General features: G+C 60.0%; 2 protein-coding genes across 8 annotated transcripts; one reads left to right on the top strand and one right to left on the bottom strand.

Annotated features, from left to right (window-relative positions):
• Positions 1-886: 886 nt before the first annotated feature.
• On the top strand, positions 887-12,105 carry ITPA (inosine triphosphatase). Of its 3 annotated transcripts, XM_066237112.1 has the most exons (9): positions 887-1,835; positions 5,625-5,682; positions 5,766-5,830; positions 6,438-6,511; positions 7,309-7,340; positions 7,974-8,105; positions 10,017-10,047; positions 10,383-10,459; positions 11,641-12,105. In XM_066237112.1, the coding sequence occupies exons 1-9, from the start codon at positions 1,491-1,493 to the stop codon at positions 11,874-11,876; spliced, it is 1,050 nt and encodes a 349-aa protein (XP_066093209.1). In that variant the 5' UTR covers positions 887-1,490; the 3' UTR covers positions 11,877-12,105. The 3 variants fall into 3 exon arrangements, with proteins under 3 accessions (XP_066093209.1, XP_066093208.1, XP_066093207.1); XM_066237110.1 differs by lacking the exon at positions 10,017-10,047 and having other exon boundaries at positions 896-1,835; positions 7,974-8,089; XM_066237111.1 differs by lacking the exons at positions 5,766-5,830; positions 10,017-10,047 and having other exon boundaries at positions 891-1,835; positions 7,974-8,089; positions 11,641-11,846.
• A 2,107-nt stretch (positions 12,106-14,212) lies between these two features.
• On the bottom strand, positions 14,213-24,733 carry SLC4A11 (solute carrier family 4 member 11). 5 transcript variants are annotated; one of them, XM_066237082.1, is made up of 21 exons: positions 24,533-24,733; positions 22,869-22,896; positions 22,712-22,756; positions 20,296-20,460; positions 20,116-20,165; positions 19,620-19,851; positions 19,430-19,511; positions 18,657-18,780; positions 18,038-18,253; positions 17,828-17,927; positions 17,608-17,733; positions 17,408-17,521; positions 17,181-17,313; positions 16,872-16,945; positions 16,188-16,446; positions 15,981-16,087; positions 15,716-15,884; positions 15,444-15,617; positions 15,044-15,239; positions 14,760-14,929; positions 14,213-14,632 (listed from the first exon to the last, which is right to left on the bottom strand). In XM_066237082.1, the coding sequence occupies exons 3-21, from the start codon at positions 22,740-22,742 to the stop codon at positions 14,569-14,571; spliced, it is 2,586 nt and encodes an 861-aa protein (XP_066093179.1). In that variant the 5' UTR covers positions 22,743-22,756; positions 22,869-22,896; positions 24,533-24,733; the 3' UTR covers positions 14,213-14,568. The 5 variants fall into 5 exon arrangements, with proteins under 5 accessions (XP_066093179.1, XP_066093180.1, XP_066093177.1 ...); XM_066237083.1 differs by lacking the exon at positions 24,533-24,733 and adding an exon at positions 24,362-24,518; XM_066237080.1 differs by lacking the exon at positions 22,869-22,896.
• Between the last annotated feature and the right edge of the window lie 1,545 nt (positions 24,734-26,278).

The raw sequence follows: 26,278 nt of genomic DNA on the forward strand, positions 1-26,278 counted from the left end.
TGGTGGGCGTGCCGGGTGGATCCCGGTCGGGCGCATGCGGGAGTCTGTCTGACTGTCTCTCCCCGTTTCCAGCTTCAGAAAAATACAAAAAATAAATAAAATAATAAAATGACACTTAAAAATCTTAAAAAATAAAAAGACTAAAAGCACTAACAATATCGCATTGTTAGATTGGAATAGTAGAAACTTGAGTATCTATTTTTATTAGATTCTGTAAGTTTGGAATATCTCATAATTTACATTAAATTTTTTTTTTTTTAATCTTTCTGAAGCTGGAAACGGGGAGAGACAGACAGACTCCCGCATGCGCCCGACCGGGATCCACCCGGCACGCCCACCAGAGGCGACGCTCTGCCCACCAGGGGGCGTCGCTCTGCCGAGACCAGAGCCACTCTAGCGCCTGGGGCAGAGGCCGAGGAGCCATCCCCAGTGCCCGGGCCATCCTTGCTCCAATGGAGCCTCGCTGCAGGAGGGGAAGAGAGAGACAGAGAGGAAGGAGAGGGGGAGGGGTGGAGAAGCAGATGGGCGCTTCTCCTGTGTGTCTTGGCCGGGAATCGAACCTGGGACCCCTGCACGCCAGGCCGACGCTCTACCACTGAGCCAACCGGCCAGGGCCTACATTAATTAAAAAATAAATAAATAAAACTTATTATTGCTCGGCCCTGTGGTGGCACAGTGGGTAGGGTATTGTTGACCTGGAACGTTGTTCCAGGACATTGTTGCTGGTTCGAATCCCTGGACTTGCCCATCCGCTGCATATGAGAGGGTAAGCAGTGAACAACTAAAGTGAAGCATCTATGAGTTGATACTTATCGCTCCCTTCACCTCTCTGTAAAATTATGAAATAAAAATCTTTAAAAATGTTTTCTTTTAATTTATTGATTGATTTTAGAAGAAGGGAAAGAGAAACACTGATTTGTTGTTCCACTTATTTATGCATTCATTAGTTGATTGTTGTATATGCCTTGACCCGGGAATCCCCCCACAAAACTCTAACCAACTGAGCTAACTGGGCAAAGCAAAAATTCACACATTTTAATTCTAGCGTAGTCCGCTGCATGATGAATGAATGATGCAATCTCCTTCCTTGGGAGCCCTTGCTCAGAAAAAGGCAGTTCTCAGCAACAGGCTTGGACGTGCCCGCTCATCAACGGCCTCGGGTGGAAACGAGGGGGTTCTTTGCTTCCCTCGGCGCCCAAATCCCAGAGAGGGGCGAAAATGGCGCTGGGGCGGGCAGCTGGAACGGTCTCTTCTTCCCCGAAGCGACGCCCCTTGGTGGGAGCGACTGGTCTGGGGCGCAGGCAGCCTCCCCTCGGTAAGACCGCCGCCTTGGGACGCAGGGCCGGGCATTTCCCTCCTTTTCCCAGCGCTCGGCGTTCTAGGCTGCTCCTCTGGAAAAACGGCACTGTGCTTTCCAGGGGTCTGAGCGAGGACTCCGGGCGCCCTGCACAGCCTTGTCCCGGAAGATAGTTATCTGTCGCCGCCGTCCGATGAGCACAGCCGGGCCCGATGCGCACCTTGGAGCCCGATGCGTAGAGCGAGGTCCGATGTGCACCGCGGAGCCCGATGCGCAGAGCGAGGCCCAATGCGCACAGCCGGGCCGATGCGCACCGCGGAGCCGGATTCGCACCGCGGAGCGGGATGCGCACAGACAGCTTCCCCCGCGTTCCCGGCTGCACGCCCAGCTGCCCGGTTCCGCCGCCGGCCGGAAGTGCTCGCAGGTCGAGCACAGGGGCTTCCGGTGGGGCTACTGGGACCCGAATGTCGCCATGGCGGCCTCCTTGGCCGGGAAGAAGATCGTATTCGTCACGGGGAATGCCAAGAAGCTGGAGGAGGTGCTGGGCGGGTGTGGGAGGCCGGCCGGGAGGCGGCTTGGCGGGGGGTGGGGTGCGCGTGGCCGGGTCGGCGGGGGAGTGGGCGGAGAGGGGGCTTCCGCGCGGCGGGAGCACGTGGGGGAAGGCGCGGGGCGAGGGTGGCAAGTGGGATCGCGGGGATGGGTGGATCGCAGGGATGGGTCGGACCCGGGCGTATGGGAGGGGTTGGACCGGTGGGAGGGGCCACCGTGGGGTGGCCGGCGACACGGGACTTGTGCGCTCAGAGGTTGTGGGAGCCGATGGAGTGGCGGGGTCCTGAGCACCCGTCACGAAGGTCGCTTACTGAGCAACACCTCCAACCGGGATCCCGACCCCCTTTCTGGAGCTGATGCAGACCGCGCTGCTGGCTCCGGGGTGACAGGGGCCCGACAGGGGCCAGAGAATCCCGACTGAGCTGTCCACGTCCCACCACGGTCCGGAACTTACTCTTTAGCCTCTCCCAGCCTCATTGCGCATCTGTGACATGGGGACGTTGGGAGGAGGAGTGAAGGAAGCAGTGGATCCCAAGTTCCTGGCTACAGGCACTTTGTAGCTGGTTGTGAGGATTCTAGGGTTGATGAAACATCTTCGGATGCAAATAATAAGAGATCCCAGGGAGCTCATTTAAACCGTCTTACTCAAGTGGAAGTAAATGTCACGGTGTCCCATAGGCTCCTGAGGGGCTGTCCTGTCCTCTGTATGATCATCCGTTTTCCTGTTTGAATCTTTCTGCTTCCCCCTTTCCCAGTGGAGGAGGCAGTGGGACTTTTCTGCCAGTCACTAGCTCTGATTGGCCTTGCCAGTGGTCAAGGGTTTGCCCCTGCTGGGTCAGCCATGGCCAAAGCAGGTGGGGAATAAGGATGACCCCCACTAGGTATATCTGAGGCAGACCAGTGGAGGTGGGGGGGCTGCCGTCTTTAGGGGACTCTTCATTTGTCTACTTCTGTGCCAGGACAGAGTGGCCTTCTCAGGAGCCTGAGCCCTGTGTTGATAGAAAAGGTTTGAGGTCCTGAGGCCAGACCAGTCAAGCAGACAGATAGTGCCACCCTGAACAGAGCCCAAAGCAAGATGGTGGGTGCCGGAGTCCAAGCCCGGCTCCACCTCTAGCTGAAGAGATGGCCGTCCCACATTTAAAAGAAGGGGCTGGCGTGGCCAGATGAGGCTCACTGAAGAAGACGGACTCATCGTCCCGTGGTACCCCACTGGTGACTGATAAACCTTCTAGACCCTTTCTCAGGAAGACATATATATTTTAAAGATTTTATGCATTGACTTTGGAGAGGAGCGAGGGAGAGAAAGGGGGGAGAAACAGGAAGCATCAACTCCTCGTTGCTGGTTGCTTTGCAGTTGTTTTTCATATGTGCCTTGACCCGGCAAGCCCAGGGTTTCAAACCCGCGACCTCAGCGTGCCAGGTGGGCGCTTTACCCACTGCGCCACCGTAGGTCAGGCAAGAAAATATTTTTAAATATCAGAAATGAAATACATAGAATTACGAAGGAGATCTATTGAACTACAATTCTCAAAATATTAAAAGCATTTGTGATGGGTTACGTATGCTTTATTAATGTATTAAAGGATTCAATCTAGTAGTGTATGGATTACCGTAATTTTAGTTTTTAAAAAAGTATTTATTGATTTTTTAAATTTTTATTTTTTTACAGAGACAGAGAGAGTCAGAGAGAGGGATAGATAGGGACAGACAGACAGGAACGCAGAGAGATGAGAGGCATCAATCATCGGTTTTTCGTTGCGACACCTTAGTTCAGGGGTCCCCAAACCTTTTACACAGGGGGCCAGTTCACTGTCCCTCAGACTGTTGGAGGGCCGGACATTAAAAAAAAAACTATGAACAAATCCCTATGCACACTGCATATATCTCATTTTAAAGTAAAAAAACCAAAACAGGAACAAATACAATATTTAAAATAAAGAACAAGTAAATTTAAATCAATAAACTGACCAGTATTTCAATGGGAACTATGCTCCTCTCACTGACCACCAATGAAAGAGGTGCCCCTTCCGAAAGTGCGGCGGGGGCCAGATTAATGGCCTCAGGGGGCCGCATGCGGCCCGCGGGCCTTAGTTTGGGGACCCCTGCCTTAGTTGTTCATTGATTGCTTTCTCATAATGCCTTGACCGTGGGCCTTCAGCAGACCGAGTGACCCCTTGCTCGAGCAGCGACCTTGGGTCCAAGCTGGTGAGCTTTTGCTCAATCCAGATGAGCCTGCGCTCAAGCCGGCAACCTCAGGGTCTCCAACCTGGGTCCTCTGCATCCCAGTCCGATGCTCTATCCACTGCGCCACCACCTGGTCAGGCTTATTTATTGATTTGAGAGAGAGAGAGGTAGAGAGAGAGAGAGAGAGAAAGAGAGAAAAACATCAATCTGTTTCTATATGTGTCCTGACCAGGGACTGAATCCACAACCTCTGTGTATCAGGAGGATGCTCTAACCAATCATGCTATCCAGTCAGGACTAATTTTAAAATGAGCGTAAATGATATTTCGAGATATCTGCTATAAGTGTAAGGGGATATGGCAACATCTGTGTTTTTTTTGTTTGTTTGTTTGTTTTTTTTCTGAAGTTGGAAACGAGGAGGCAGTCAGACAGACTCCCGCATGCGCCCGACCGGGATCCACCCGGCACGCCCACCAGGGGGTGATGCTCTGCCCATCTGGGGCATCGCTTTGTCACGACCAGAGCCACTCTAGCGCCAGAGTCACTCTAGCGCCTGGGGCAGAGGCCAAGGAGCCATCCCCAGCGCCCGGGCCATCTTTTGCTCCAATGGAGCCTCGGCTGCGGGAGGGGAAGAGAGAGACAGAGAGGAAGGAGAGGGGGAGGGGTGGAGAAGCAGATGGGTGCTTCTCCTGTGTGCCCTGGTCGGGAATCGAACCCGGGACTTCTGCACGCCAGGCCGACGTTCTACCACTGAGCCAACCGGCCAGGGCCAACATCTGTGATTTTAATAGGTTTAATGGTCATAGGAATCACCAATGCCACCTTGATTTTCTATATTTACAATTGAAGGAGATTCTAAATTTCAGAGAATAAGGAGGTTTTTTTTTTTTTTTTGCTTTTTGTCGTTTTGTTTTGAGGGAGAGATGAGCAGCATCAGCTCATAGTTGCGTCACGTTAGTTGTCCACCGATTGCTGCTCATATGTGCCTTGACCCAGTGGGGCTGCAACTGAGCCAATGACCCCTTGCTCAAGCCATTGATCTTGGTACCATGTTGATGATTCCACACTGAAGCGCGTGAGCCCGTGCTCACGCTGGCGGCCTCGCAGTTTCAAACCTGGAGCCTCAGCATCCCAGGTTGACGCTCTTATCCACTGCACCACCATCGGTCAGGCAGTAAAGAGATTATTTTTAACCAATGTCACCACAGTAAATTTAATTTAAAAATCAATTAATTTTTAAAAATGGTAGTTTTTTCCCCCCTCCAAGTTCTGAGGTGTCCTGGATTCTGGGTAATGGCTGATAGAGAATTCCTAGGAAAATGGGTGGGGTTCCCGGAGCATTGGGGGGGGGGGCGTTCTGAATGGGTGGTTAGCAGGAACCGAGACCGGAAGTCGGAGAACGAGGACAGGAGGGAGCTGACTTGCGGGAGTGGACCCCCGAAGGCTGGGGGGAGGCTCATGGGCCCGACTTGGTAAGCTTGAGGGGACTGGCCGGACAGTTTGTGACCCGATGAGAAGGGTGGTTGACAGCTTGTGTAGTAATAGGGAAGTCATTAACAAATGCTGATACAATGTTCTTTTCGTTTCGGAACAGGTCATTCAGATTTTAGGAGACAAGTTTCCATGTACTTTGGTGGCACAGAAAATTGATCGTAAGTCTGTTTCGTTTTATCTTTAAAAGACGGTTTGATTTCTCTGCCGGTGACCTGACTGTGTGTCTTTTCCACCCTGAAAGTGCCCGAGTACCAGGGAGAGCCCGATGAGATTTCCATACAGAAGTGTCGGGAGGCAGCTCGCCAGGTGCCTGCTCCGCGTGGGTGCTCTGCTCCCTTCTCTTGTTGTGGGGGCTCCTGGGGCCTGTGCCCTCTGGGGAGGAGTGGAGGACCATCGGGTGGGCAGCATTTGTTAGGACCTCAGGGGCCTGCCCAGGGCGAGCTGTCCTGTGGTCAGTCTGTGTTGGCCCTGGAGTGTGTGCCTTTCTCAACCTTGACTGCACGGTGTCTCCCCAGACCGTCACACGCACACAGACTTCTCTCTCCCCGATTCTCCAATGCTTACGTGCCAGCCCCTACCGTCTGCCCGCACACATTCTCTCCTGTTCTCACCTGTCTCTGCGGAACCGCGAGAGAGCGCTTCCTGAGGGGTCAGGCTGCCGGAGTAGGAGCCCCATCTTTTCTGCTATGTGCCTGGAGCGGGCTGTACACCCTACCAAGGCTCCGGTGTCCCTGTCTCTAAAATGGATATCAGAGATTAGCCGAGGGCTAATCCCGGTAGCAGATGGACCTCTATCTGCTGCTGCTGCTGCCGATCCCAGCCGGCTGTGGGCCCGGTTGCCACAGGGCATCCAGGGTGGCAGCAGGGGGCGCTGCTGTGGCAGGTCTCAGGGCTGCGTTTCCGTCTGCTGCAGGTGCAGGGACCTGTGCTGGTGGAGGACACCTGCCTCTGCTTCAATGCCCTCGGGGGCCTGCCCGGCCCTTACATGTGAGTACGCCCCCGCCCCCTGGCAGGGCCGTGCCCACCGAGCCACCCGAACTTGGAAATGATTGGTTATACCCGATACCGCGGTCCACTCACTGCCTTGGCATCGATACCAATATTTCAGGTTGTCCTGAGGAAGGATTAGGGGTGGGGCTGGGGGGGGGGGAGGCATGCCTTTCTTTTGTAAAGTGTGGGAATGTCACTGAGTAAACGGAGATGGGCAAGGGGAATCCTCCCTCCGGAAGAGGTCCATTCTTGAGCCGATCGGTTTCGGGAAAGAGAAAATAAGGACGTCAGGATCTGAAAATGGATTTCCTTAAAAGCACCCAGCGCCCTGGTATCTCTATAAGGGTACATACACATAGCCCCTCTCTGGGGCTGGAGGGCCCAGGCCTAGCAGAGCTGTCACCGGGTCTTGGACGTGTATATCTTGAACATTCGGATTGCCAAAGTGTTTGCCAAGGGCGTAGCACCCCTACAGGCTTACAGCAGGCCTTGCTCGCATCTTGCAATGTGGGAGTGCGAAGTGTCACGTGCTGTTTGAGTTTGCTTCTCCCTGATTACCAGCCGGGTGGAGCCCTTCAGTGAATCAGTGATGCTCTTCGGCATGGTCTCTTTGTCTCTATTTCCTTCTTCCTGTTGGGGGATTTCTCTTCGTCTTGAGTTGAGACGGTCTTGGTCATGTCAGCCCCTTAGCTGTCCTGGGGCTCTAGTCCCCCAGCGGGGGAGGGGGCGCAACCCAGAGGAGAAGGCGGTCAGAAGATCCTTCCTCTGGCGTCTGACTCGCCTTTGCCTTGCAGAAAATGGTTCCTGGAGAAGCTGAAGCCCGAAGGTACTTTATTTCCCCCTTTAGGTCTGTCGGGAATCGAGAGTCCGGAGGGGGTGGGGGAGGGTGGGAGGGGGTGGGGGAGGGAGGGAGGGAGGGCCCCAAACCCAGTGGGGAATCCCAGGTTCCAGCCCTACCCTAGAGCCCTGTTCACCTCCGTCTCCCCATCCGTAAAGGGAGGCTCACACGTTCCCTGCACACCTGGCTGCCAGGGGGCACTGAGACCTGGGAGGGGTGGATGGGGAAGGGGTGGAGGGAGCTGTGAATTTGAGGGGTAGAGGGACTGCAGCTGATTTTGGCCGAGAGGACTGGCCGACTGACCACCGGCGTGGCCTGGGGTTCGCGGTCTTCCCCGCCTGGGCCCCAACCATGCACACCCTGTCACCAACAGCAGGCCAGAATGGTCCCTCTTTAGTGCTTCTAAAATCACTTTGTATCACTGAGCATTTAAACGTGTACAGTAGTAGAACAGAATAACGAACCCCACGTCCCCATGACCCAGCTCCCAGGGTGATCAGCACGAAGCCTATCTGATGACATGTACAAACCCCCCGTTTGGCGGGTGCCTCCCAATCCCGGGCCGGTGCGGGGGCCGCTGGGGGCGTGGCCGAGCCCTCGTTGCACCTACCCTCCCCGCAGGTCTCTACCAGCTCCTGGCCGGGTTCGAGGACAAGTCGGCTTACGCGCTCTGCACATTCGCCTTCAGCTCCGGGGACGCCAGGGAGCCCGTGCGCCTGTTCAGAGGCCGAACCTCGGTGGGTGCCCATGCTGGTTCCTCCGCGTGCCGCCAGGGGGCGCTGCGACTCCAGCCTGGGGTCCAGGGCGTTAGTTATGCGGGGAGGGTGCCCGGCCGGAGCTGGTTCCCTCCTTAGGGCCGGACGGTGCCTTCCAGCACTCACTCTTTCCTTTCTTCCCGCCTGCTCAGGATACTATCCAGAGCCCCACTGTAGCCCACAAGCCCTAACCCAGAGACTGCACCGGGGGCTGACCTCACGGGTGTCGTGTTGCCCTACCTGGTTAGGTGTGTGTGTGTGTGTGTGTGTGTGTGTGTGTTTGTGTGTGTGTGGTAAAAAAAAAACATAAAAATTACCAGTATCATTACATTTTTTTAAAAATCTATTGATTTTAGAGAAATTCACATGGATTTTGTTGGTCCACTTACTTATGCATTCGTTGGTTGATTCTTGTACTGGCCCCCTGATGGGTGAGCGAACCCACAATGTGGCCGTATTGGGGTGATGCTCTAACCAGCTGGGCTACCCGGCCAGGGTCATGGGTTTTCAAGGCTGCATAAGCCTTTGTACGCATACACCACATTTTCTTTATCCATTAATCAGTCGATGGATGTTGATTGCCTCCGCATTTTGACCACTGTGAATAATGCTGCTGTGAATGTGGGAATGTCCTCTCAAAGGATCAGAGGTGTGAACTGCCCCCCCCCCCCCCCCGGGCTGCTGACAGGGCCTGGTCCCTGCCGTCCCCATCGTTCCCTACCGTCTCCTCAGCCCTGGTGACTTCCCAGCCCCCACGTGACTCGAGGCGGCCCTGTTCCTTCACCCTCTGTTCTCACCTGAGCTCTCTGAACCCGATCACACCGTCCCTTGAGCAACACATCTGCCACGCCCTCCCCTGTCTCTGGGCCTTGGCCTCAGCGTCGTACCCTGCGCTGGCTGGCGCTGATGTGTTCTCGCTCCGGCCCCAGGGCCTTCCCAAGTCACTGCATCCTGGAGCCCCAGTTCCTTGTTTGTTCCCCGGAAGGTACTTTGCATTTGGTAATTTGTGGACTGGTTTGATGCCTGCTTTTGTTTAGGCTCCGTTCTGTGGGGGGCAAGGGGAAGCCCGCTGTAACCCCAGTGCCAACAGCACTTCGTCCCTGTCCCACTGCAGGTGCTCAGAAAACGTGTGTGCTGTGTGGGTGTCGTTCAGAGTAGTTCAGTGACTGGCCCGGCCACACAGCTCCCTACGAGCAGAAACCGACTTCGCCTTCGGTCGGAATGACCAGGCACGGATGTGGTTGATCCCCACCTTCTGCCACCTCTCTTCTATTTTTCAAGTTAGGTTTTTTTTGTTTGTTAGTTTTTGTGTTTGTTTTTTGTATTTTTCCAAGAAGCGGGGAGGCAGTCAGACAGACTCCCGCATGCGCCTGACCGGGATCCACCCGGCATGCCCACCAGGGGGTGATGCTCTGCCCATCTGGGGCATCACTCTGTTGAGACCAGAGCCATTCTAGTGCCTGAGGCAGAGGCCACAGAGCCATCCTCAGCGACCGGGCCAACTTTGCTCCAATGGAGCCTTGGCTGCAGGAGGGGAAGAGAGAGACAGAGAGGAAGGAGAGGGGGAGGGGTGGAGAAGCAGATGGGCGCTTCTCCTGTGTGCCCTGGCTGGGAATCGAACCCCGGACTTACACACTCCCGGCCCACGCTCTACTGCTGAGCCAACCGGCCAGGGCTGTTCATAAGTTTTTTTACTGCTTTCATGGCAACACGACATTGCATGACACTGGACTACAGTCAGTTCTCTTTGTAACGTGTTCCTGTTGGAATTCACCTGTTACAGCTCGTCTTTATTGAGCTCATTTGTATATTGAACATTGTGCTGAGTAATTTCTGTGATGTTATTTCACTGCATTGTGAGAGGCTCCCTTGCATTTTGAGGAATGCCGTCATAGGAGCAGGCATAGAGCTTGGCATAGAGCTTGTCCACAAAATTTGGGGCCCTTAACTTCCTATTAGTAGGGAATGTTTTCTGTCAGTTTTTCGCAGTTGACCCTTACTCAGGAGGTTGCAGTTTGTCAAAGCTGTAGGGGGCGGGGGGGCTGCAGGGATATCAGACACACGGCCCCTCCCTGTATGTGAGGGGGGAGCTCCCCGCTGTGCATTTCAGACGTGTGTGCAGCCAACGTTTGCAGACACCACGGGCCCCTTGAAACCGTGTTTTCAGTGACTAGGGTTTAACCCCATCAACACACTGAGCTCAGACTGGCCACTGCTTTCGTCCCAGTGTGTGTCCCACACCCCAGCGACACACCTGCCCCTGTTCCTCCGGCAGGGTCGGATCGTGGCGCCCCGAGGCAGCTGGGACTTCGGCTGGGACCCCTGCTTTCAGCCGGATGGATGCGAGCAGACGTAAGGAGCCCGGTTTCTTCTCGGGGTCAGGCTAGCTGTGGCCATCAGGTCAGCGCCCGGCCTGGCGCGCAGGCCCGCGGATGTGGGTGGATGCAGGCTCCGAGGGTGCTGTTCCGGCTGTGGGCAGCTCTGCTGGGGTGGACGCCAGGAATCCGGGCGGCCTGGTCCAGGGTCCGCAGGGGGGGAGGCAGCCAGGCGTAGCCGGGAGACCTGGGCTTGGGCTCCAGCTCCACAGAGCAGCTGTGTGGCTTCGGAGTGGCTTCCCCTCGCTGACCTTGGCTTGTCTTCTGTACCCCTGACGGATTTTTGGGGGGGTCTTCTGACTCTCCCCACCTAGTTTGGGAAACTGTGAGCACTGGTAGCTCCTGATGGACATGGAACCCCCGCTATGCTGAGGGTTCCCAGTATTGACTACTGATTCCCCTGTTTACATGGGACACGCTGGCCCTTATGGGAGTCAGGTTTTCCGGGCTGGACAGGCCCTTCAGGAGTCCGAGGCCTCATGATAGCCGGACAGGGCTGAGGGCAGCTCGAAGGAGCACTACCCAGGAATGCTCTCTGGGGACAAATGTTCTACAGCTGCGCTGTCCAATCCAGTAGCAGCCAGGCACCAGTGGCCGTGGAGTGTTTGTGGTTAGGGCGATCGGGAAACTGAGAGTCTTTTTATTCAACTGTCACTGATTTAAATGTAAGTGGCCCCACACTGGTCAGCACAGATCTGAAGCCCACCACTGGGGTGTGGGAGACTCCGCCTGCTCACCGGGGCCCTGGCCCGGAGGCCCGGCTGGCTGGCTGGCTGGCCCCCCGCTGCCCCCCGCGGTGTTCAGGAGGAGACTGCTGTGTTTGCTCTGTCAGGCACCGCTGCCTCCTGTCAACAGATGACAAAGCTGGTCAAACACGCAGCCCGTCCCTGTCCCCAGCCTCCCTTCATGGCTTCTGGACACACTGGAGCGGGTGTATAAAGGCCTGCCACACACACTCATGTGGGTTTCCTCCGATGGGGTCATTTAAAACGTCACCATTTTTGAGAAATGAACCGGCCGCCAGGAGCTGGTGGCCCCACTACCCTTTTCCTGGGGACTCGTGCTTTGGGCTCTGGAATGGGGTTGGGGGGGTAGGGGAAGTACACCCCCCCCCGATCTGGGCTCCCTCCTCGCTGAGCTGCTGCTGTCGCCCCTCAGGTTCGCGGAGATGCCCAAAGCCGAGAAGAACGCCATCTCCCATCGCTTCCGGGCCCTGCGTGAGCTGCAGGAGTACTTTGGCGGCCGGACTTGTCCTGGGGCCGGCGAGGAGCATGCTCACCGGGGATCTGGGGAGGGCTAGTCTGAACCCGCCCCCCCCCCCGCCAGGGACGCCCCCCCCAGGGAGGCACCCCTCCAATGCGTCCTTCAGGGTTACCACTCCCTGGGGGTGTTGAGACCTGACAGCCTCACCAGTCCGAGGAGCAGGTGGCTGTTTGGAGGACTTTGGGCAACGGACACCATTCTCTTGCTCTCGGGGATTCACTGGTCTCTCCTACAGCCTCCAGGCCTGGGGTCCCGAAGGGGCCTCAGGTGTTAGACTGACCTTGGCAGGATTGAGGAAGAACCACACACAGTCCTAGTGTTTTTAAAATGTGGCAAATAAACATTGTGGAAGGCACTGGATGTATCTGCTTTGAAACCTGCCCCGGGCAGGTGTCTGTTTCTTGAGTCCCCTTTGGCAGAAGCAGGAACCCTCTCAGGATGGGGGTGAGGGGTGGGGGGTGCTGGTGGGACAAGGCCAGCGCTGTACTGCACGCGCTTGCTAGCTGGAGTGTTCCATTTCCCCTCATTTGTCAAGTCTCGGACGCAGGGCTGACCTTTTCCATGCCAGATCCGTGCTGCCCGCCCACCCATCGAAGGATGCCACTGCCCAGCTGGTCCCCACGGTGTCTGCTGGGTTGGGGACGGACCACGTGGGACATCTAGTGCCTTTGCTTCGTGGGGTTGTACATCGGAGCAGCTCAAATGTTGGCTTGCGATTATGATGTCAAGTTCACTTTTCCGGCAGAGGCAGGGATAGTCCTCGACCCCAGTTGGGTTGACATGCTGTATTCAGCCAGGGTCAGCCGCCCCAGACCCTCACTGTGCCCTGGTGGAGCCATTCTCTGGGAGGGGCTCCGGGGGCCTGGGAGGGCCTCTGGGAGGGGCTCTGGGGGCCTGGGATGGCTCCCTCGCCTTTCCTGCAGGTGTTTGGGGAGGGGACGGTCCCCACCCCTGAGGACATTCAGAAAAGCCTGTCCCGTGCAGCAGGCCCGGGAGGGGGTGGCAGTGTCCTCAGTGCTGCTGGGGCACCCAGGCTTGTTTTCATGCTCACAGGCAGCTCTGGAGAGTGTCCCCGCCGGCCCGCATCCTGTAGTCCTGGCCGCATGGCCCTGGCGCGGCTTTAGCCCTGTGTCTTCCTGCCGTGCGCGTGGCCGCAGCCAAACACCCTTCTTTTGGCCCCTCTGAGTTGTCTCCTTGGTGGCAGGTGATGTCTGGCTGGGGCTGATGTCGCAGCCTCCCTGGTCCGTGGCTGGCGATCCCGGATGTGACCCCACCCTCAGGGGAGACCCAAGCTACTGGGGAGGGGTCCCAAAGGCTCACATGCCACATGAGTGGGGCAGATGCCCACAGCTTGGGGCAAGACATCCCTCTTTGTCCCTCGCTCCTTCCCCGGAGCTCTGTGCTGTGCAGGGTACACTGTCCCTCTTTCCTTAGCTTTAAGCTCCTCTCACCCCCACAAATGGCACTGCTCGGTTGCAGGGTGAGGTACCTGGCGGGTAGCCCAGCCTCCACCCGTCAGTGCACAGGAGGCCCCCATGCCCGCCTGGATCATCCAGCCAGCCTTCTGATTTTTGCCAGCCCACCAAGCGGAAGGCACCACCTCACTGTTGGGTTTCCTATTTCAGATTTCCGGGGCATTTGCACCATCTCTTGCTTCCCTGCCACCACTCAGAGCCTCTCCTGTTCACAGCCTCTGCCCCTTTTCCGCCACAGGCACTGTCTCTGTGCTGGTTTCTAAGTTGGCGTATGCAGGTCTCAGTCCTTTTGTGGTCCTCGGTCTACGGTGTATTTGTCCAGCTGGAGCCCTAAAAAGTGACGTGATGGGGCGTCTGTGAGCCCCGTGTTCTGCCTACCCCTGCTGCTGCGCCCAGGTACCGACAGGGGGCGCTCCCCTGAGCCTCAGATCTGGAGTCCTTGCTGCCTGCTGCCACTGTCATAGACCCTACCCTGTCAGCCACCAAGTGGCCGAGCCAGAAACACGGCACCTTCTCCCTTCCGTCAAACCAAACCCCACGGTCTGGCCTCTTCCACTTGGTTCACCCCACCAGCGCTGCACTGGTGCAGGGTGCAGCCCCTGTCCCAGCCCACACTGCCTACCTACAAATTCTAGACTCTCCCAATAGACTAAATAGTTCGGAACTGCCCATCTGACCCCCACACACCCGTCCTCTCTCGGGTCAGGCTGCTGAGAGTCAGGGCCCTTGGCAGTCAGCCCTGCTGACCTCTCCTCCCCAGCTATGCTCCTCAGGGTCCTCGCACATGCTGTTCCCAGACACTTCCCCTGGAGGTTCCTGGCAGCACCAAGCCCTCCCGGGTCTTCCACATTTCCCCCTTGAGCCAACATCCACTGTGTGGAGTTGGACGAGAACACAGAGGACACTCGACACACACACAAGTCCCTTTCATTCCCCTTCCCCCAGGGGCCCTTCAGAGGCTGGGGCAAGGCTACAGGGAGGGAGACGGCAGGTAGAAGCTTAGAAACAGGAGCTTTATTCTCTAAGGGGCATACAGCGAATTCCTTACACAATCAAGGAAATGGTTTCTCTTTCAGGCATCTGACTCTTTTATCAAAAGAAAATCTGTCCTGCTTAGTCGCACCCTGGGCAGTGTTTTGACCCAAAGCAAAAAGGCAGTGGGGAAGTGCAGGCACACACCCCTGAACTCCCACCCACGCCCCTATGGCCCCACGCCCCCGCGCCCGAGGCCTGCTGGGACAGCTGCGAGGCGGCCACAGCACAGAGCAGCACTCCAAGACACCCGCAACCAAGTCCCCGTGGTGGCGGCTGGCGGGGGCGGGACGTGGCCAGGGCCTGCCGGTCAGGCTTAGTGCTCGTCGTCCATGGCGTCCAAGTATTTGGCTTCAATGATTCGGGGCAGCAGCTTGTAGCTGGACAAGGTGGGGTGGGGGTTGGATGGGTGGGGACAGGCAGGAAGATGAAGACAGACACTGAATCTGGGCGAAGGCAAGGGCACCCCCTCCCCGCCCGCCCACTCTTCCACCCATCCCGCCGTACCGGATGGGGATCATGGCGATCATGATGAGGGGGAAGATCATCTTCATGTAGGGCAGGGGGCACATGCCGAAGGCACAGAGCAGCAGCAGCTGCAGGACCTGCAGGCCAGTGAAGTAGTGTATCTTCCTCTGGGGCACCCTCCGGATATAGTGGGTGGGCGGGTACGAGGCCTATGGGTGGGAGGAGCCACGTGTGGTTGGGAGGAGCCGGGGGTGGGCAGGTCCGGCGCCCACGTGTCTCCCCCGCCCCATACCTTGCCCCTTGCTCAGGGCCAGACCCCTCACCTGGTCCTTGAGCAGCAGGGCCAAACGCTCAAAGAGCTGGTTGGCGTCGATGGAGGTGAAGGCGATGTAGAGGAAGAGGCCGTAGAGCACCGGCTTGGGGATCCACTGCAGCGGGACCGGCAGCAGCAGGAGGGAGATGCCCACCAGGATGCTGGCGCCCAGGGTGGTCAGCCGCGTCTCCTTCACGTGCACGATCCTGCGTGGTCCCAGAGCACGGGGGTCACTCCAACCCCGGTCCGTGGGGGCCGTGCCCCACCTCGGGTCACGTGTGGGTTCCCAGGCTAGGGTGGCTTCAGGGCCACATCCCTTCCTCCCTAGGTCACCTGTGGCCCAGGGCTGTCCCACCTTAGGGCCTATGGGATTCCTGCCTCAGGCCTAAAGGCGTGAATCTCACACTCACGTCTCGTAAATGTGTCCGTACTCCACCCGCTCCTCCACCAGAGCCAGCGCCCGCACGTGCAGCGGGGAGTGGGGGTAGGCGGCGTGGATCCAGGGCATCCCAAACAGAGACAGCCCCGTGTTGATGATGGCGACGAGCAGGAGGTCCCAGTGGTAGGCCGTGCCCTTCACCAGCCTGCGGTGGACAGGCAGAGACACGTGGCTAGAGCCCCCTCTGCCGGCCCCTTGGAGGGCCAGGCGCCCCCCCAGCCCTCCCACTCCGCCCCCGCGCACCTGTTTTCCGGCGCGTTAGCCAAGGCGGCCACCAGGTTCTGCTCGATGAAGAAGAGCATGGACAGCAGGAAGCCGAGGCCCATGGCGCTGCCGACGGCGGCCAGGGACAGCGAATCCATCTTTGCTATCTTAAACAGGTTCTGGCTGGGGCTGTAGGGGAACTTGCTCACTGCAACGAGGTACAGACCCCTCTGCTCCAGCCTGCAGCTCCACTGCAGCACTCCAGCCCGCCCCCCATCCCCACTCCCGTCCAGTCCCAACTCACTCTTAATCTCCTGAAAGCCATAGGAGCAAATGAGGGAGAAGGTGAGCACCGAGATGGGCAGGGCACAGTCAGACAGGATCTCCCGCATGCAGGGGTGCAGGTAGGGGCTGGGGGCACAGGCGGGTGGATCAGCATGGTCCAGCAGCTGTGGCCCTTGCCCCTCCCCTCCCCTCCCCTCCCCTCCCCGCCCCTCCAGGCTGCCCTCACCTCTTCTTGAACTGGTAGAGGGTGTAGCCCAGCCAGAGCGTGCCCAGCATGATGAGGAGGCTGAGCACGGCAGTGTCCCGGCCCGGGTGCTCAGCGGGAGGGCTGCTCACGGAGATCGGCTCCGGCAGGTTGGCCAGGAGGCTGGAGTTGAGGGCAGCGTGGAAGCTGGTGTTGAGGCTGGGGCCCAGACCCAGCAGCTTCCCAGCGAAACTGTGATCTGCGTCGTGTTTCCCGTGGCCGTAGTAGTACTTCTGGAAGACTGTGGGTACAGGCCAACGGGCCTCAGCCGTCTGGGTTTCGGGAGACGGGGGGGGGGGGCCCTGGGTAGGGGGGCCCTGAAGGGAGAAGGGGCATCTTGGAGGAGTGGGGGAGGGAAGCTAGCCCTTCTCCATCACCCAGGACCCCATCGACTCGCCACCCCCCACCAGTCCTACTCCCTGCTGCTGTCCCTCTGCCCTGTCTGGGAGTGTGCATCGTGCCTGGCCCAGTGCCCTGATCCTGCCCGGGACAGCCCTGGCCCCCTCCAGCACACGAGGCTGCTGCTCCCCAGATCACCCTGGAGCACCCTGGAAACAACCTTAGCTTGCATGCTGCTCGACTGGCCCCGGCCACAGCCAGGAACATACCTACCCCCATCTTAACTCTGACCCCTCTGCAGCAAGTGGCCACTGGAGAGAGACTCACTTTTGACCGTGCCCTTGACCGCATCCAGCACGAACGTCATGGAGATGAACAAGGCAATGATCTCTTCTGTTGACCTGCCAGGGGGTGACATGCCTCGTAAGATTGGGATGAGTTATTATGGGGGGTGGGGGTAGCTGTATGCGCCCCCCTCCTACTGAAAATGAACAGTCCCAGGCTCTCCATTTGGGGTGCCCCATCCCCTCTTAGGGTGACAGGACCTCAGAGGCTGGCATGGAGGACGACCCAGATCCCGGGCGCTGGTCTCTTTCCCGCTCAGAGCCCCAGCCGTTCAGGGAAGGACCCCATCACCTCTTGAAGAGACTCATGATCAGGCTGAGGTTGAAAAGGGCGTAGACTGCGAGGAAGAAGCTGTTCCACAGGCCTGTCCACGCGTAGAAGGTGTCAAAGTCCAGCTGGTAGTCATCACAGATGCCACGGATCACTGCGGGCAGCAGGACAGAGGCTGGCGCTCAGGGCCCGGCCGGGGCCTGGGGACCGCGGGCACCATCTCCCCGCTGCCGCCGCCCGTGCCGCACCGTGGATGTACAGGGCCAGGGGTGCGGTCGTCAGCAGGACCACCAGCGGCTGCCCAGAGAAGAGGGCGTACAAGAGGCCTCCAATGCTCTGCCCGGCCATGGTCTTCTGGACACCTGAGCAAGTGGGGCGGTCAGGTGGGCGTCGCCGTCCTGGGGCCCGCCCCCTCCAGCACTCCCCGCTGACCTCCGCGGCCCCTCACCGATGGCCCCGGCAGTGTTCTCATCGTTGAGGGACCCAAAAGCAATCGTGGGCAGGAGGCAAGCGAAGTAGAGGAACAGGGTGGTGGTGATGTACTTGCCCACAGCCTTGTTCTTCCCGATGATGCCTAGGAACGGGGGCAGGATGGGGCACACGGTGTCGTTCTGTGTGGTCTGAGCCACACACAGGCTGAGCTCTCAGGGGACCGCAGGGCCACCTACCATCTGTGAAGTCCAGTGTGTACACTGGGAACCGGCGGGCGAAGTCCTCCCGGATGCCCTTTCCCACGGCGAGAAAATCTCGGGGCTGCAGGGACTGGGACTGAAGCAGGGGGCCTGTTAGCTCTGCGGCCCCGCCCCCTGGACCTTGCTCCGCCCCCTGGACCCCGGCCCGGCCCCCTCGATCTGCCCAGGTCCGCCCCGCCCCTGTACCTTTGGGGTTATCTGGCTGTAGATGGAGTTTTTGCTGTATTTCTTTCTCTTGGACGTCGGAGCCTTGCTCTCCGAGGACAGCAGGTGGCTCTGGTGCAGCAGGGCCTCCTTGAACTGCTCCTCCGTGTGGGTCCTCAGCAGTTTCTGGCGGAAGGCGATGTCCAAGAACATGGTGGCGAAGGTGCGCCCCACTTCCGTCGCCGTCTTGGTGCTTTTCTGGGGGTGGGGTGTGGGGTGGGGGGGAAGAGTCACACCTGCACATGGCTGTCAGCCAACTAGATAGAAAAGTTAGGTCGGGGCAGGCCAACGGAGAGCCCCCGTGGTTGAATGAATAATGTTTGACAAGTATCTCTTCCATCAGGCAGGACAAATGGTCTTTCGGGCGGTCCCTGTGGAAGCTAGGGCTCCAGGAAGACCTAGCAAGGGCGTGTCAGGGAAACCCCGGTGGGCCCCCAGGAAGCGACAGGGTGGGAACGAGCCACTCCCCCCTCCCTGGCTCTGGAGGCCGGGACTGTGAAATGCTCCAGCACGAGGAAGAGAGCCCCACTCCCTCCCAGGGACAGCAAGGAAGCCTGGACCCCTCGCCCAGGGGCAGGAGCCGCCCCAGACCAGCCCTTACCATCTTGGGTGGGGCCAGCACCAGGATGACAAAGCGAACCTCGCAGGAGTTCTCTCCCCAGTTCTGGGGGCGGTCCAGGCGGCTGATGCACACGTGCCGCTTCTGCAGGCACTTGGAAGTGCAGCTGGCAGGGGCAGGGGGCGCACATGGCACACAGCTGCCACTCTTGGTTGGGGGGTAACCCCACCCAGGGTACCCAACTTTGACTCTCCCCCCACCCCAGTGACTTCTGTTAGGAACAAAAGAGGATGACCGCCCTGGCCGCTTGGCTCAGCAGTAGAGCGTCGGCCTGGCGTGCAGGAGTCCCGGGTTCGATTCCCGGCCAAGGTACACAGGAGAAGCGCCCATCTGCTTCTTGACCCCTCCCCCTCTCCTTCCTCTGTGTCTCTCTCTTCCCCTCCCGCAGCCAAGGCTCCATTGGAGCAAAGTTGGCCCGGGTGCTGAGGATGGCTCTGTGGCTTCTACCTCAGGCGCTAGAGTGGCTCTGGTTGTGACAGAGCGACGCCCCAGATGGGCAGAGCATCGCCCCCTGGTGGGCGTGCTGGGTGGATCCCGGTTGGGCGCATGCGGGAGTCTGTCTGCCTGCCTCCCTGTTTCCAACTTCAGAAAAATGCAAAGAAAAAAAAAAAAAAAAAAAAAGAAGATGACCAAATGGAATGGGAATCCCCTCACCCCCTCTCTCCCTAAACTGGGTGGACAGCTTCTGCGGGGACATGGGATACCCGGCTCCGAGGTGACCTGTAGGAAGGCCACACAGTGGCCTGGCAACTCACATGATGCAGAGCCATGACTGCTGGTATTGCACCCCCGTGACAGTGGCAGTGACTCCTTGGATGGTATCCGACAGCAGATGGACTTAGGACAGGGTGGCGGAGGAGAGGAGGGTCAGCTGGCTCCCCTCTCTGGCCGGCTCAGGGGCACCAGGCCTACCTCCCCCCTCCCAGGAGGGGCGGCGGGCCTTACCTGTACCCTCCATGGGGGCCCCGGCGTCAGTGAAGAGCATGGCCATCAGCAGGTCCAGGTTGCAGCTAAGCTCCACGCAGAGGGGGTCGTGGGCGACGCGGAGCAGCATGGACCGCAGCACGTCGTCCAGCGAGGTGGCCGCCTCGTCCAGGATGATGCTGGCCCGAGCCAGGAAGCCGTCCAGGTCCCGGTGTGCGCGGATCTCTTCCTTGAAGTCTTTTAACTTCATGAACTGTGGGGGACACGACACAGGCCGGTGAGTGAGCGGGACCGTCACCACCCGGGCCTCTCCTCCTCCGCGGTGGCCCCTGGCGGCCCCTTCCCACCAGGCCCAACATCCCCTTCCGGGAGGGACGGCCCTAGCCTTGGGCTAGTGTGAGATCCCTGTGTCATGAGAGAGGGCAGCAGCGCGAGCTCTTGCAGGGGACCGGCCACCCCCACCCCTGACTAGCGGCCCAGGATCAAATGCCTCCTGTCCCACAGATGGGCCACTCACCTTGCGGGAGGTGTGGAGGAGGCCGCAGCCATCAGGCAGTTCACACTCAGCTAGAAGAAAGGCAGGAGGTTCCGGGTACCACCCCAGCTCTTCAGGTCTCTCTAGGAGAACCGGGGCCACACCTGCCCAAGCCTCAGCCCGCCCCCCACAGTCTCTCCCTGCTACAACCAGCCGCCGTACCAGTGTGGCTGGGCTGCACCTCCAGGTTGACGTTGACAAACAAGCGGATGCTCTCGCCCGACACAATGGAGGAGTTGACCGTTTCGAAGGCCTCTTCCCCCAGGCTCTCCTCGTGGGTTTCGGAAGTATCGTCTGTGTCGCTCCTGAGGTAGCCTGGTGATCCAACTACCACCAAGAGAGAGACCCCCCCAAAGAGGGCCTGGCTGTCAGCGCTGGGCCCGAGGAAGGACTTCAAGACCGAAGAGCAGGGACCCTGGGCTGTCCCACTCGGTGCCCTCTCCGTGAGTGGTCAGGGCGGCAGCCTCAGGCCCACCCAGGTAGACAACAGAGTATACAGTCTCACCGGCCCTCCCCTGCCCCCTTCAGAGTATGGCAGCCAGCTGGAGGCCCCCACCCAACAACGTTCTCCCACATTCTCCAGCTGCAGGAGTCAGCTTTGTCCTCTTCTGACCCCCACACACAGCCTTCAGCTAGAAAAACATACGTCCATTCTACAGACTCTGAGCCAGGAACACGGTGTCGGGACGCAGGACTGCCTCACCCCTGCCCAGACCTGCCTGGCTGCCCAGATGGGATCCGAGGGAAGCTGGTGCTGTGGCAGCATCCACACCCCTCCCTCCCCACCTTGCTGGCACAGGGTCTCATCCCGAGGGGGGCCTGTGGACAGAGCATCAAGGCTGAGACATGGTCCAGACAGCAGACAAGGCAAAGAAGGACAGCCAGACAGATAGAGCCAGAGACTGACAAGAGACGGGATCGGCAGAAGGAGGCCTCACCTCAACACCCCCACCCCCACCCCCAGGAGGGGCGGGGCATGCGGCAGCCCCTTGGGGCTCCCAGAGAACAGAGCCCCTGTCGGTTCTGCCCCTGCCCCACAGCCCCACAGCCCCACAGCCCCACAGTGCAGCCTCCCTCCTGTCAGAAGGCTTTCCAGGTGGGGTACAGGTGTCCCAATCATCCTCAAGCCCTGTTGGGGCTCCCGCCACTTCTGGGGGAAGCACAGTCTGAGTCATCCTTGCTACCGCGGTCCTGACTCCTGGCCCCTCAGACCCAGTCCCACTTGCCACTCGACCTCTCCCATCTCCGGCCAGTTGGCCGGCACCCCAGCCGGGCCAGCTCCTGTCCTCCGAGGGCAAAGCCCACTTCCCCTCTGGCAAGACCTCCCGCCTCCCTCTCGGCCTCGTTGACTCCTCTTCCTGACCATGGGTCCCTAATGGTGCACCACATGTGGGCGATCCCAGGAAAGGGACTCCTGCAGCCCCGACCCCTGTGCCTACCGCCTGTGCAGGGAGAGGGAAGGGTCAGTCACGCGGACACCTGCCAGGCAGGGACTCGCCCCGACTCACGTCCCCTCCCTCCGCCGGCTTCCTCTGCACATCCAAGGCCCCGTTTCCCCCGTGTCCTCCATCCTGTGCTCAGCCTGGGCCCTTTCTGGGCAGGAGACCCTAGGCCTCCGCTGTCAAGACCCCCATGGACAGGTGAACCCTCGCCCTCGGTCTGCACTGCACCCAGAGTCCAGAGCAGAGCTCCTCAGTCACAGGGTGTCCTCCTGACTTTTGTCACGGAGCTCATGTCCACCGAAAACTCCTCCTCCCTGCCCAAGCCCAGGCCAGCTTTGCTTTGACAATCTGGTTCTCTGGCCCCAGCCTGCTGCAGCCTCCCTGTCACCCAAAGCACGCAGCATCTCCCCACGCTGCTCCCTTCTCCCCAGGACTTGCCCGGGTGGCACTACCAGGTCCCTGCAAGGCTCCTGGGATGCCACGTCCCCATCTCCGTCCTAACAGCCCAGCCACATGCCTAACTCCCATGCCAGCAGCCCGGCACACGCAGTCGTTGTGCCGCAGGGACCCCGGGCAAGAGGACCACTCTGTCCAAGCCCTCTCCCACGATGACACCCGTCTGACAGTCGTGTCGGCTCCTGGGTCCGGGCACAGGAGAGGCAGCACAGAGCCAGCCCGGAGATGTGGGGAAGGGAGAGTTAGTTAAACCCTTTCCTAGCAGGGGACAGAGAAGCAGAGTCACATTTCTTCAGGGGAACAGTGGCAGCCAGCCCGTCCTTCACCGGGCTGGGCAGGGACTGAGGGATGTGAGCCTCCAAATGCCTGGCCCAAGTAAGGCTGTCCAGATAACAGAGCATTGTGAAAGTGACCATGGGAGATCACCAGAGGGTCTACACAGACCAGGAGAGGAGGCAAGCTGCCCTCCTGGGACCCTGGGACCACAGACCTGCCCGTGTCCAGGGCAGTTTCAGCCGCCTCTCTGACCACACACAACTGCCTGAGGCGTAGACTCCGAAGGCATCCCAGCACCAGCAGCGGACTGCAGACAGGCGGCCAAGGCCATGGGCACCCCGGTGGACGGCCTAGCTCCCCTGGAGAATTCTGACCAAGGATCTCTATTCACCGAGTGTGCTCACCTGCATCCTCATCGCGTCCAGGCTGTGACATGATGGAAGAACTCTCTGCAAGGGAAGCCAGAGAACCTTTAGCCCGGGCACTCCGAGGACCAGCTCTGGACAGTGTCGGGTGTCTGCCCTCCACCCCCGCACAACAACCCCGCTGATTTCTTCTTACCCGTCCCAGGGACCCCACTCAGGCCGACCTGGGAGGACAAGGAGCAGGGGATGGTATTAGGGAGGGCTCTCTTGAGCCAGAGGAAGTCAAGCCTGTTATTCGTTACTTTGCCCATCTGCTAGGGGCTACCCAGGTGAGGAGGCAGGGAGATGTTCTCAGCACCGTTTTCTCCAAGAGTAATCAACAGTACCCCCTGAGGTCAAGGTGAGTTCCCTGGTTGCCAGACTCCAACGTGGCTGGGATGGGTGGGAGGTGGCCACCTCCACCCTCCCTGGAATAGCCGGCCCCATTCTCCGCCTGTCCTGTCGTCGCCAAGCCCAGCGCTCCTGCGGGAGCGCTCCTCTCGGCACGTTTTTCTTCTCCCTCTCACGCTGGGTCCTGGCAGACATCAACACCCTTCGCACGCGCAGCCAACTTCACAAGCCCGCGGAGCCGTGCGACACGGGGCGAAGGGGCAACGGCCTCCTCCTCTCGTTGCCTTTCTCCCTCGGGCGCCACCAGCCAAGTCCAAGGCCTCCTGGGAGGCGGAGCCGTTGGTCCCCAAGGGGGGATGGGAAAGTGTGGAGCCGTGCGCGCTCCCCACGCCGGGCCCCGAATGGTCGCGGCTGTTTGTGCCGCGCTGTGCGAGGAAGGAAGCCACAGGAGGGGCCGCGCGCACAAGAGGAAAGCGGCTCTAGACTCGGAGAACCTGGGGGTCGTGGGGCAGGATGCCGACCTACGGGCGGGGCGGGAACCCGGGCTGCACCCAGAGAGGAGGAGCGGTGGGGGGGGCAGTACAGCTAGAAGACAAGGGTGGCCAGGCTCTGGAAGGGTGGCTATGGTGCACACCCTACTCCCATCCCGGGCGCCCCCACGTGCAAGTAAATGTCATACAAAGCCCGGGCTGGCCCTCCCTCGGTGGTCCAAGCCCCGTTGGAGACTGCTACAGCCGTGCAGGGGACACTCGGAGGCCCGGGGACCACTATCGGTGGGCACACTTCTGCGCAGAACGTCCAACGAGGCTTTCAGAGGCAGCAGCGTGCCGGGTTCTGAAAAGCCCGGCGCCTCACAACTGCGCCCCGCCCACTCCCAAGCCCCCCAGCCCTCCACCGGCTACCTCATTGGTTCAAAAGTTTAAGACGCTCAAGACGTCGATGCAGAACATGAAGCCAGCGCGCAGTGTCCGCGATATCGTCCCTGAGGGTCTCCCTGCACCACCCGTCCACTCACTCCCTGGAGACTGAACTCACCCCCAGACTCTCGCCCAGGCTGGGAAGCAGCCCCCCACGACCCTCTCACCCACGCGGCCCTGGTGCCCTTAAAGGGGGTGGCAGCCGCGACCCCCTAGCGCCCCAACGGCTCCGCGTCCCCGCCCAGCACGCCCCCGCTGCGCGCCCGCCGGATGGGGCATCCACCGCAAGGCTGGGAATGGAACGCGCGCCTGGTGATCGCGGTCACGGCCCTGGCGGTCGGCTGTCGGACGGCGGCACTCGCGCGCGCACCGGGATCCTCACCTCGTTCTCCCGCACCCAAAACTCGGCGTCCGGGGCGCGCCAGCGGAGGGAGCTGGCGACACCCCCCCGCGCCGCGCCTGGGTCCTAATGCCGCCCAGACGCCCAGCCCCAGCGCGGGAACCGTGCAGCCTTGGACTGAGTCCCGTCCGCCAGCCCGACCTGCTCCCTCACCGGTACTCCTTGTCAGCTCGGGGCGGCCTCCTCCCGGAAGCCCGTGGAGACTGAGCCAGAAAGTGTAGGCTTCTCCGGGCCAGCGCGCCCGCCCAGGCGTCGCCGGGTTAGGGGCTGGGCGGGGTTGGTAAGTTTCTGGGAAGAAACTCGTTGGGCTCAGGGACTCACGGAATCAAGCCACCGCGGCGGGTCGAGGAAGGGCTTCCTGAGCCTGGGCTTTAAGGGCACTGCGGGCCTCCACCCCCTCTTCTCGGCAGGGGGCCTCGGGTGGGCCTGGCCCGCCGCCGGGCTGCTCCGCCCCCTCCATTCATCCCGGTTGCTCGGGCGGCAAACCTTCCTACTCCTCCTCCAGGAAGCGCGCCTGGACTAACTAGAAGGGCTGGCGCGCCTTCCCTGGGTTACGCCCTGGCCCGCGGAGCCAGCCGCCCTCCCGACTCGGCGGCGTCGAGTGAGCTCGCTGCGCGCCTCGCGATTTCTGCCCATGGCCTCGTCACGCCCTCGGCTTTCTCTTGTGTCCGGATCTTGGGTCGCGGCTTCTTTCCTTCTCAAGATGGCCCGGCCGCTCGGTTTTCCTTTTAAGACAGGCAGGATCTCGGCCCGGGTCGCGCCTTCTCTGGCTCTTCGTCTTCTGCTAGTAAAGTGAGTGTGTGCGTGTGTGTGTGTGTACGCGCGCGTGCATGTGAGCGTGCCCGCGTCTGTGGGGGGGGCGTGCGCGCGGGCAGTGGGCACGCGCTGCGATGGGATCCGACCAATCTGACCCATGGGATGAACCCTTTACCTGCCTCCGGTGGCCTCTCAGTAAATGACTCCACAACCGTCGGGCCCTGGGTTGACCCAGCATCTCCCCCACTCCCAAGTGTTAACTCCTCCCCTCCACACTGGCTGCCGGCCCGAGGACTAGCGGTGATCCCTGCCTTCCCCTCCTGCCGCCATGGGGTCCTGAGCCCCTGCTCTCCAGGCGTGGGAGATGGCTGGCTCCGACAACGGAGGGGGAGCCCACCTCTGCGGAGTGTCTGCCCTGCGAGGCCCTAAGGGGTCCCGGAGCGTTGCGGGAGCCCTGGGCACAGACAGGGTGAGCAAGCCTGACGGGGCATAGGAGCACATTAGGAGAGAAGCCATGGAGAGCCCCGCCTGGCACATGCACAGCCTGGGGGTCGGGATGGCCTTCAGCACCCTGCTCCCTGCTACTACTGCAGTGGACGCTCAGGTTGACAGCGATTTGCCTGGGTGGACTGACTCGGGACTGGCCGCCCGCTTCTTTCCCTGTGGTGAGCAGGGCCTGGGAAGAGAAACGGGGTCATCCAGGCTAACTCCCCAGCTCACAGCACAGACTCCCGGAGTCACGGGGGTGAGGGGTGGAGGTTGAGGGGACACGGAAGAACAGACAAGCTGGCTGCCCAGGCAACAAGGCTGGTTTGGGGATGTGTGTGTGTGCAGGGGCTGGACCCTTGAAAAGCCACCCGTTTTGTCCCCAGCCCTTCCCGTGACAATGCCTAGGTTCTCCACCAGTCTTCCTGTGTCACCAGGGGCTCTCGGGAAGCTTCAACACCTGGACCTTCTGACTCAGCTGTTCTGGGAAGCCAGTCTGGGTTGGAGGGGCAGCCTCCCAACCTTACTGCAGCCTCCCCCCCCCCTCCCCCAGGAAACAGAGCCCAGGGCCCAGGCCCCTCCCAGGGGTTTTATGGTCCTGGCTCTCGGAGGGGCTGACACTGACCCTGCAGCCCCTGCAGCCCCTGCAGCCCCTGC

The sequence above is a fragment of the Saccopteryx bilineata genome, chromosome 6 (assembly GCF_036850765.1).
Source record: "Saccopteryx bilineata isolate mSacBil1 chromosome 6, mSacBil1_pri_phased_curated, whole genome shotgun sequence".
NCBI lineage: Eukaryota > Metazoa > Chordata > Mammalia > Chiroptera > Emballonuridae > Saccopteryx > Saccopteryx bilineata.